Raw genomic sequence first — 12035 nt, 5'->3', positions numbered from 1 at the left:
ATAACGAGCATTCGAAAAACATATCTTGGTGAGTACATGAGACCAAATTGCAATTCCAACAAAGATCATTGTCTCTTAGTTTCATCTTATATAAGCGGGCAGGGGTCCAATGCTGGAGATTCATAGAAAAGAATTTAGATTGCATAAGAGAAGGAGCAATCTTATTCTGTAATGAAACCTTTCCAATTAATTGCCATGAATCTTGAGAGATATGTTTGAAAATATTACTATCAAAATGATGGGACCATTTATCTTTTGTAATGGTAGCCTGAGAGGGAGGTGGCACAGATAAAAATTTGTAAATCTTTGAGGCAGTATGACCTGAACGAGACCACATAGACAAAAGTGAAATAGTAGTCGAGTCTTTACAGAGGCCAATTCTAGAAAGAGCAACCTTTAATTTTAAAAAGGAATAAAAATCCATATTATTAAGATTATATGTACTGGCTAAAGAAGAACAGGGAAGAGGATCATGATTGGAATCATAAAGATGTTTGACCAAGGTCAGACCTCTATTAGCCCAGGAAGCTATCGTAACAGGATCAATATCCGTAGCAACTTAAGGATTATACCAAAAAGAAGACCATCTCTTTTATGAATAGGTTTGGAAGCTTTTTTATCAATATATTTTAGGTTTAACCTTGTTTTATTGGCATTTGCGGCAAAAGGAATACAAACAATCCAGTAAGGGACATAGGTACTGGTTGTGCATATCCACTCAATGATAAGCCCCCGCTTGTAGAACAAAATCTAGGAATCCAATAATCGCCACCAACAATTTTATCAATATATTTTAGAGCACTAATTGTGTCTGAAATAATATGGCTAGAATGGGGTAACACCATTTTAGAAGCAGTTAAAGAAGGTGTAGAGAGGGGTGTACACAGCTCACGTTCAATATATAGCCATGGAAGGGTATCGAGGAAATCCGATAAAAACCAAAGAGCACCCTGAGCCGATAAAAAGGCAATTTGATACAGGTTCCAATCAGGAAGATTGCAACCACCCAAACCCGCTAGTTTTCTAATGTGTTTATATGCGATTCTAGCACGCTTATCACTCCATAAAAATTTTTACGTAAGTAAATCAATCTCCCGGAAAAAGGATGAGGAGAGTTTCACAGGTAGCATAGAGGATAAGAAGTTAATAATCGGAGTTATCATCATCTTAAGAGTTTGAAGTTGTCCTCACCAGGAGATGTATTTCGGAGACCAGGAGGACAAAAGATCTTTAACCTTAGCTAGTATATGAGATTCATTATAAGAAATAGTATCTAAAAGGGTATTACAAAACCAAATACCTAAGTATTTAATTTGAGTCGACTGCCATTTGAAACCGGCCTTACCCATGTGAGAAGGGAAGCACAACGCATTAAGAGGGAACATTTCTGTCTTATCTCTGTTGAGAGTCTATCCTGAAACTTGTGAAAACTCTTTAATGGTATTAGAAATAGCAGGGATGGCAGTAGCAATGTCCTCAGAAAATATGAGAACATCATACGCAGCCGTTTTTAATCGTGTGCGGACCAAATTGGAAGCCTTTGATATTCTCATTCAGATTGAGTTGCCGAAGAAGTGGATCTATAAACAAAAGAAAAAGAAGGGGTGAAAGTGGGCACCCCTGTCTAGTACCCTGGCGTAGATTACAAAAGGAGGACGTAGCCCCATTGACTCTGATGTTCGCTTTAGGTTGAGCATATAAGGACATTACCATGTTGATAAAAGAATCGCCTAAATAATGAGATTGGAGCACTGCTTGTAAAAATGGCCAACAAACTTTATCAAAAGCCTTTTCGGCATCAAGAGTGATCGCAGCCGATGGAAAAGCAGAGAGCTTCGCTTTCTCCAATATATGACAAAAGGTTCGGATATTATCTCTAGCAAATCTCCCTTTTACAAAGCCAGTCTGAGAACCATGGATAAGACTAGGGATATGACTCTCTAAACGCTTAGCCAGGATTTTAGCAAAAATCTTAGCTTCCATATTTTGAAGCGATATTGGATGGAAATTTTTAGGGTCAGAATGATCTCTCCCTTCTTTCGGAATCACGACAATAGTAGCCTCTGCGGCTGACCCGAGACTTTGCCTGACATTACAAAGTTATCAAAAACTTTCTTGAGAGATTTGATTATTGAGGATGCAAAGGTATTGTAAAAAGCAATAGGATAACCATCAGGCCCTAGAGCCTTTCCCGACCGTGTCGTGCGAATGGCTTGAATTATCTCTTCAGAATCAATAGGTTGCCAAAGAGCAGTCATCTCTGACTGTGAGATAGTATGTGTAAGAACCGAGGACAAGAATTGCTGACACACAGATAGGTCACACTGATCCTTGGGGGTGTAGAGTTTTTCATAAAAATCGCGAAAGACTTGCAACATTTTTTGAGTATGGAATTTCCTAGCACAATTGCGATCATTAATATATGGAATCTGAGTGGTTTTAACATTCGTATTTTGATACTTTAAAATGGTAGCCAACATCTTACCTGCTCTATTTTGAAGCAACAGGCGTCTACATTTTTGGGCCTGTACACCAATATGAGCTCTCTTAGTGACAATGGAATTGTAAGAGTATTTCAAGTTTTTAATGTCTTGCAAAAGAGATTTATCATTAGAGCTTCTATATAATCTCTCTTTACGTTTGATCTCATCCCCTAAAGATTGCGGCGATCCTCTATCGGCATTTCGTTTTGAAATTATTTTGATAATATGGCCCCTAATAGTGCATTTAAATGCATCCCAAAGAACAATTGGGGAGGTCACTGAAGACTCGTTATCATTGAAGAAAAATTCAATTTCCACAGATAATTCTTGGACTTCTTCTTTGTCATTCAAAATCTCTGTATTAAGACGCCATGTATGAGGCACTTGTTTATCCGCCAGAGAAAGGAGAGAAAATGAGACAGCTGCATGATCAGAAACAACTATTGGGTGAATGATAGCATTACTCGTGTGTTTTAAAAGCGCAGCATCAACTAGAAGATAATCAATACGCAAAAAGCTAGAATGTGGAGAAGAGAAAAACGTGAAATCACTACCCGTAGGGTTATGTAGCCTCCAAACGTCAGTAAGCTGATGAGAGGAGCACATATTGAGCAATTGTTTATGTGATCTAGGAGGGTGAAATTTAAAGGCAGAATGCCTATCTAAAGTAGGATCCAAATGTAAATTAAAATCACCTCCAACATTAGTTCTAGCATTTTGAGGGATATCAGAGTTTTTTTAATTTATTGAACGCCAAAAGAGTTGATCATCAATATTGGATCATAAATATTCATAACCTATAAATCATCTGAGCCATTGGACAAGCGAGAGAGCAACCATCTGCCATCCGTATCATGTTCAACAGTAACAATATACAGGTCAGAATTCTTGGAAATCATGGTTACAGCCCCATTCTCTTTACCAGCGGCTTCAGAACAGACAACATCCAGAACCCACTCCTTCCGCAAGAGCAAAGCTTCCTTAAAGGCAATCTTAGTCTCCTGAAGAAGAACAATATCACTAGATAAGCTTTTGCAGTAGTCTAGGATCTTGGACCTCTTAACAGAATGATTCAATCCACGGACATTAAGAGAGATTACGTTTAGGCCAAACATGAAAAGACCTGACACCAAACACATAGGAACATCAGATAACAGAGAAGGGGAAGACTATACAATAGGATAGCAGATACATGAATAAATAAACAACAGGAAAAACATAAAAAATGATCGGCAGCAGGAGTCCCCAAGGAAAAAAAGATAGAAATAGAAGAAGGATGAGAGTGAAAAGAGGACAGAGAAAAGATGCTCCAAAGAAAAGAGTAAGTAACAAGGGAACCCGATATGGGTAGCTTTGGAACACGGGTAATTGCGTAATTTTAAAGAACAAAGGTCCTTAGCTTAAACATAAATAATGTAAATATATCAACAAAGGCTTAGATAAGCCCTATGCACATTCTTCCAGTGTCCAGACGGACAGAGGAACATTTATTTTGAAAATTACAGAAGGATTCTTGAACGAAATAAAGAAGCACGAAAGCAATAAAACAGAAGCCACAATACATTTTTCGCAATGGATAAATTAATAAAACCACAATTTATCCATTGCGAAAAATTTATAGTGGTTTCTGTTGATCTAAGCTTGTAAGCCTCCTTGTTTGCTCCCAAGTTTTTGCCTGCTATTCTTCTCTTCTTCTCATTTCCTTTGTTGAAAACTCGGTACAGGATTGTGCCCTTGTTTTATTGCTTTCGTGCTTCTTTATTTCGTTCAAGAATCCTTCTGTAATTTTCTAAATAAATGTTCCTCTGTCCGGCTGGACACTGGAAGAATGTCCAAAGAAAAGAGGAGCATATAAAAAGAAAATCCCCACCAGGGGAATGTCTATAATAGACAAATTGCATGGGGAGAAAAAATGTGGAGACACAACCACAGAGGCCAACACCACCAGTGCAGACCACTCGGGAAGAAATAAAATTGAATTGTCATTAAGCAGCGGAACTCAAATGCGCATGAATCCTACATTAACAACATACTAATAGTCTTAGAGTAGATATGCCATAAATTACTAAATCTAAGAGTAGAAATATTATATTCAGGAATCATGAGTAACATTAAGAGATATATAAATACCAGGCTAAGGCAAAAATTCGAATAAGGCATCATGAATAACAATAATAAATAAATATTAAATAGAACAAATTAAGACAATAATCGATTAAGATATCATAAATAACCACAATAGATATTTTAAATAACAGGCTAAGATAATGTTGAATTAAAGCATCATAAATAACAATAATACATATAGAAAGAACAGCTTAAGGCAATATTAACCCCTTCCCCGCTCATGACGGAACCGTTCCGTCATGAGCCACGGTTGCCGTGTGCTCATGACGGAACGGTTCCGTCATGACACGCCCGTTGGCGGCCGCTCCGCCTACGCGGCGCTGTTTCCCCGCCTGTGCGGGGGGACAACGCAAATGGGCGGAGTCATGACGGAACCGTTCCGTCATGAGCACAGGTCAACCGTGGCTCATGACGGAGCGGCTCCGTCATGAGCACAGGCCCGCCGCGCTGCCCCCCTGCCCCCCCCCAGCGCTGCAGCGGAATGTCCGCAGCAGCGAAGGGGTTAAGTTAAGGAATCGGAAAGAACAATAATAGATAATATAGAAACCGCCTAAGGTAATATTAAGGTAAGGCATCATAAATATAAATAATAGACATAATAGATAGTCGTCGAAGGCAGAATTAAAATAATGTCAATCTTATATATTATGACTGACAGCCTAAGGAAGTACTAGGTTAAGGCATGAAGAACACAAGAGTAATATATATTATGAATAATCCATTAATGCATGGAGAATGATCATAAGTGATGCAATAAATATTAACAAGAGGCAATAAAAATAGCAATATAATACACTAAAATTCATAACCCACTAAAATGTCCAACACTATATAAATTGATAACAACTGTGAACAAATACTAACAATATAAAAAGATAATTAATAGAAGCAATGAGCAATAAATAAATCACAAACAATAAAATAGAGCAAATCTGATGAGTAGCAAACAATTTACCATTTTAGAAAACAAATATAGATATATATACCAACAAGAAACAAATAACATATTCTACCTAAAATACCAAACATGACATAAATAATGAAGAATAAAGAAATTGATGAATATACTCATATTATAAGAAAAGTACGAACAAAAATGTAAATAAAATATAGGGGAGAGAATAAGAGCAGAAAATACGAATGACTGCTAATTGCACTAAAAAAGAATAAACACCAGGAGAATAACAGAAATAGAATGGCAGAAAGCGTTCAAGCAAAAGGGAAAAAGAATATACAAGAAAAGGAGACCAACCATGTTAGAATTACACACCATTAAAAATTCAGCACAAGAGGTGGATGAAAGAAAATAGTAACCATAGACCCAGTTAGAGTAGGGCAGAAATGAAAGTAAATAATAAAGAAGTTGAGGAGAAGGGAAAGAGAGCTATAATGATACCCACTAATAAAACAGAACCAAAACAACAATAACGACACAGATATACCTCTTAAGTAACATGCATAGCGGTATGCACCATCTTGAGACCTGTAAAGGAAAAAGCGGTTAAAAGAGAGCAACCAATATAAAATAATATCCGATGCAATGAATATTCTTCATCCCCCCCCCAAAAAAAGAGAGAAAACGGAGAGGCACTAATAGCCACACATAATGCAATAAAGCACCAAGAGGATGAAACAAAATATCAGTGCAAGAAGGACATTAAGGTTGAGAGGTGCCAGGCGGAGATTAAGTCCATCAGAGACTCAGGCTGATTATCCAAAAAAGTAGAAAGCTCTGCAGGCTCAAAAAACTTTGTGGGTAACCTCTAAAAGTTATTCTGAATCGCGAAGGACCTGCAAAGGGAAATGGAATATTCATGTCTGTAAGTCGCCTGCGTAAATTCAAGAATCCTTTACGACAAATGACGGTGTCTCCAGCAAAGTCCTGTGATATTGATATTCGGTGCCCCTCCCATTGCAATGTTTTAATCTTCCTCGTGTGGGCTAGGATCTGCTCAGTATGTTGATGACGCAAAGGTTTAAAGATCACCGGTCTTGGAGAAGATAGCGATTTAAGTTTAAAGGTGGGGACTCTATGAGCACATTCTATTTCAAAGTCTTTTTGAAATGAAATGTTCAGAACTGAAGGAATCCAAGTAAGCAAAAAGTCCACCATTGATGGAGCCACTTTCTCACATTCTTCTGGAAGACCAAAAATACGAAGGTTACTTCTACGATTCCTGTCTTCCTGTTCAGTCAGGTCCCTTCTCAATGAAGCCAAGGAACGTTCCATACTTTGAGCATGTTTAGCTTGCTTATTCGTGAAATCTTCAACTGAACTTATTTGTGTTTCTGCATTGGAGACACGTAGTGAGAGATTTTTGAGGTCAGTTCGGATAGCCGCCAACTCAACTTGTAGTAAGTCCGTGTTAGTTTTGGTGCTCTGCGCAATATCATGAACTGCATTAAGTTTGAGCAGTATGGTATCTAAAGTCGAAGCGGATTCCAGATTGCCTTTAGCTTGTGAGTCGGTGGGCGAATTTTGTTTAGATCTCTTTAAGTTACCCTTAGAATCTCTGTTCTTAGGGGTGACACCCATGCCTTCTGCAATTGAAACCAATCACAGGAAATACACACATAGAGACTAAAAATACGTAAATGGCTACTATTGCGACAGAGGTTGATATATCATGAGAGACTCACAACCAAAAATCATGTTGTGAGCATAAAAAAAGTAATCGCAGTATACAACACTCCAAGAAATGAGACCACGTTGTAAATATGCTAACAAACAGATGGCACCTCAGAGAAAAACAGACACCAGCCAGATATAGGATCTAATGCTAAGAAGACTCCACAACTGAAATAAACTGAAAGGAATTGTAAATGCGCAGACACACTATACAGTCCTGAGAGAAATTATTCCTCCACTGAAGCACAGCCAGCTGGGTATTAAGCCACACAATAGGCACTAGAACTGTGAGAGAGTACTATCCGCTGCTGCCATTTTGTATAAGCACTGACATGAGATAGAAACATCACCTCAAAGATTCAAGGCAAAACAGAGAGAAGCGCAAAAAACTCCAACACAATACCGCAAGGGGCAAGGAGTTTGGAGTCGATCTGTGCAAACGATTAATATCATGCACTCTGTTTGCGCATCGGTAAAACCTCCGTGATAGCTGCCATTTTGTGGTCGTCCCGTCGTGAAGAGAGAGTCCACCGTACGAAACTTCACCTAGAAGGCAGACCAAATATCAGGGAGCCGTCCCAAAGGCTCTCAGGGTGTTCCGCTGCGTGATGCTGTTACTTGGTGAACAAAAAAATCACCCAAACAGCATATTCTCGAGTGTCCGCACCGCAGATCGAACGGAGTTCAGGAAAGCGCAGCCATCCTGGTCGTGCGCTGAGCCACGCCCCCGAACTACATTAACTTTTAAATGGAAATCATGTTGAGTTCCTGCCCATCCTGAAGATTTTTTGTACTTGTGTCAACCCCCCAGTGCCCTGGCATTTTTGACTTTTTTTCATTTTGTTCGCAATTTTGAAACATTTAATTGCTACAACTTAATTTTCCTTTAATAACCAACATTCAACAATGTAGCTACATTTTAATCGTTATAATGACGGTTGGGCTTTACAACCGAAGAATCCATTTCTATTAAGTGGCTTTCATCGAGTGATCTTTCAAATCTACAAGATTTTTGCTGGTGTGCCTAAGAAGCCCTTATCTCGCCAGCTTCTTAACAATCTCAGTTGTACCTGGTGTTATGTCTTGTCCTTGCCAACAGTCCAAGTGCCAAATCATCTTAACCTCTAGCCCCTTTCTGTGGAACTTATTTTCATTAATGTCACTGAATAACTCATTTGTTTCAAAAGTGCTTAACCTTTTTATTAAGAGTATCCTTTCTGAGTACTTTTATTTTTTAGTAGGTGCCAGACGCACGAGGAGCAGTTTTTTATTTTTAGGTATTTGTCGTATAGAGATACCGGGATTAATGTTCTGCACTCCCTGTTGAACGTAGGTCATTTGACTGTCACACCATGCTGTCCAGTTTGACTCATGTATCTTTGTTTTCATTGCTTTCTCCTCAAGTGTTTTTGATACTTAAGGGCACAGGTATGAATGAATGTGAGACCTGCAGTGTTTCAGAATATAAGTGACTTTTTTTCTAGAATATTTTATTTCGTTTTTTTCCAAAATCAGGCCTGCATTCCTAGTGTAATTGTAATAGCAGATTTTGTCACAGTAAGCAGAGCATATTTCATGAATGTCCAGAATAAAACTGAAGCAAACGATAAGGCTTCAGTGTAACAGAGCATTTTACAGCATAGACCTCAATAGAAAGCTAATGCGTAATCCCTGCTCTCCCAGCATTTGGGAGTAGCCTATGTGGAGGACACCACCAGGAATGGAAGGCCTCTTAAGAATACTCAAGGACTAATTTGGGCCGACATAACATTTGACAGGTCCGTGTTTAACGCATGTTGATATTACCTTTAAACGGGCATTATTGCCCTGCATGATCTGGAACAATGCTGTGATCACAGCTACAAAGACCTGTGTGTAACTGTTATTTCTTCTCTTTCCAATGTGCAGCCTCTGCTCTTCATGGACCTACTTGACAAGGGCACCCTGGTGGTGGTGGAGCGCCCACTGGAACACATCTTGGCACAGCTACCTGCACCTATCAGGCAGAAGAAGTTTGGAACCTAAAGCTTACCTTCTTGTCCATCCTTTGTTTCTAATGACTTTCTGCTACTTTTGAAAACAGAACAAACATTTACTAAAATATATACTTGCGACAACATCCTCCACATGCTGCCTTGAGTATTTTGTAGGTTTTTATGTGTTGGCTGAAGAGCATCAATTAGAGGTGGACCATGGAATTGGGAAATGGACCCTGGAATTCCAGATACCAGAAAGCTTCATCTAAGGAGTGGATTGGAGATCTTGCTAAAGCATTGGGCATTGGTCCTGGATGCGCGGACACATTGTGAAAAGTAAATTGTCTTTAGGATGATCTAATAAAGGCAGTGATTACTTGCGCGCTTGCATCAGATCTTGTCTGGCTGCACACTGGAAGACCTGCACGTCCTGCCTTGTTGTGTGTTAATCAGCATGTAATGACCTATCATGGCTTATAATTCCTTATTCCAGGCCTCCATGTATGCTCGTTTTGTATTCTTTGTAAAGAAATTAATATTTTGTGTTGATTCTATTCAGCCCTCTTTAACCACACCAATTCTGTAGGACTTAGCAAAGTCACATTTTTGGTGGCTGCAAGACCCTGCTTGGAGTTTGAGTGAAATTCATTTTTTCAGATTTTGGAAGGCTGCGTAGTATTTGCACTGTGGGAAGGATACAAATTATCCCCTTAAAACCATACGTTACCAGAAATGGTTTCTCATCTGTTTTCTGACTTGTATGCATTTTTAGATTTGGGTATACAAGATGAAAGCTTAGAGTTCACATTGGTTGTTTTCAAGTGTGGACAGGGTGGTGCTAAGGCCTCTTAAGTACTACCTAGGCCAGGGCCTTAGGTGTCATTTGAGTTATCCAGTTTCAAAAGATTAACCTATTCAAAATAGACAACAAATATTTCATAGGCCCTGAGGCACTATTCGCAGGTCACACAAAGCAGTCTGTTTTATTTATAAAATTTTTTACAAACCTACAGATTTTTTGACCTAAGAATATTTTTGCTCTGCGATGGATGTGCTAAGCCATCAAAGTAGAAATACTCCTGGCTCATGCGTAGTAATGATACTAAATTCTCATTTGAAATCCTTCTATTTGGCTGTGAGTGCAGGAAGGGGAACTGCAAGAAACAGCACACTTTTGTACCTGCCTTGGAATTTGCAGAATTACAACATCACTTCTCCTGCCCCTCAAATACTGGTCCTGCAATTTTAAGAAATGGCATAATGTGAATAGCAATGGGAGGGGGGGGGGGTGCCATGCTGCCCAATTTCTAAAAGCAGAAGCTGTCCCTCACAGAGTGCCTTCACTTTACAAATGGTACCATACCTTTTCGGTTTTGGTGTTTTAATCAATGTTTGCCCACCGCAGTTGCAGTCACAAACAAATGATAAATGTAATTGTAAATCGCTAGGAATGTGGGAAACCCATTTCATGCTGCGTTTTCCTAACGATCATAAGCTGTCATAGTGTGTATATTGTGATTCGCAAAGACATTTGTGACTCATAAAATACCTTTTGTACATTGTAAGTCACGTTTTTTGCGGTTGAAAATTTTTCAATTTTGCGAATCACAGTCTTCGGAACAGGAAAAATCTTTTGTACATTGGGGCAGTAGGGTCAGACCAACAGCCACCAACCATGGTTTGGAATGTCCCTTTTGTGCCAATCTGAACTCTCTTATATCTGAGCTGCTTGAAAGTTGCCCGTAGTTTGACATGCAAAACCATCGGTCCTTTAGGAGTTTATCAGAAGGGCCTTTGGTCCTCTGTTTAATTTTCAGAACAAGCTGCTGTAGTTGAATGATCACAGATTCAGGCACCATCACTGACAGTAATTGAAATAAAAGCAGTATGAGAAAAATATTACTATTGCAGCGTGAATCTTTTCTGGATTTCTCCTTTGTATTTGCAGTCCTTCTTCTCTATTTATTTTTTTCTTTGTTGGGCGTTGACTGTCTTACCATTTGATGCCTAATCCAGCCATTCCTGATTTCATACACCTTCTCAGGATTCTCCCATGTGTGGTCGCCGTCTTCAGATTCTTTTTTCCACAGTGGGGTCTCGAAGCATTGCCAAAGACTCTCCAGTCAACAAAGAAAATAAGTTTGATCACAAGATTGAGAAAGGAGGAGAATTGGGTCCCAACACAAGATTTCGAGATTCATTGAGAGTACATGTTGAGAGTGGTCCGGAGAATGTCTGGGCAGGGGGCCCTCTGTTCCATGCAACATGAAAAACACACCCTTCCATTCTGCCCGAAGTGCCACCATAAATTTGGATAAAAGGACAAACACCAGGTGTGTAACCTTTCCCTTCCTCTAGACCACAAAAGTGACAAATGCAAAGCCTGCACAAACTTCAAGCCCAAGGCTTTAAAGGCAAGAGGCAAATGCACTATGCCATTCAGGGACAAAAGAAAACTATGTCGCTGAGAGACCTGGGGTTGTCGTGCAAGGAGGAAGACCACATCGGGGAAGATGCTGAAAGAGAGGGCTCAGACGCTGAAATGAGGGTCATCTATATCGAGAAAGAACAGCGAAAACAGAAAGAAAGACTATTGTAGGTAACATCGGAAAACAGAGTGGGAGTGAGTCTTTGACACTGAGGCAGTTTTTTGTGACTTTGAGTCTGTTGTCCATGATCTTGCCGACCGAAGGCAAGCAGAGGCTGAGAGAGCCGCCCTCAGGTCCCACAGCAAGTATACCTCAGGTCGAACAACTGAAAAGGCGATGTCGAAAGATGATTGAAGTCTGGATAAGCCAATAAAGGGGCTGAGCAATACCA

The 12035-nt window shown here is 39.5% G+C and overlaps 1 protein-coding gene across 5 annotated transcripts in view; it reads left to right on the top strand.

Annotated features, from left to right (window-relative positions):
• UTP4 (UTP4 small subunit processome component) overlaps positions 1 to 11114 on the top strand; it is a 158367-nt gene extending 147253 nt beyond the window's left edge. For all 5 annotated transcript variants that reach the window (XM_085638684.1, XM_085638682.1, XM_085638683.1 and 2 more), the window contains exon 17: positions 9148 to 11114. In XM_085638684.1, coding sequence (XP_085494810.1) covers positions 9148 to 9264 — 117 coding nt within the window. In that variant the 3' untranslated portion in view covers positions 9265 to 11114. The remainder of the gene's footprint in view (positions 1 to 9147) is intronic.
• The last annotated feature ends 921 nt before the right edge of the window (positions 11115 to 12035 follow it).

Source organism: Triturus cristatus, chromosome 12 (assembly GCF_964204655.1).
Source record: "Triturus cristatus chromosome 12, aTriCri1.1, whole genome shotgun sequence".
Taxonomy (NCBI): domain Eukaryota; kingdom Metazoa; phylum Chordata; class Amphibia; order Caudata; family Salamandridae; genus Triturus; species Triturus cristatus.
Note: the sequence above shows the minus strand (reverse complement) of the source record. Positions and strands in the feature narration are given on the sequence as shown.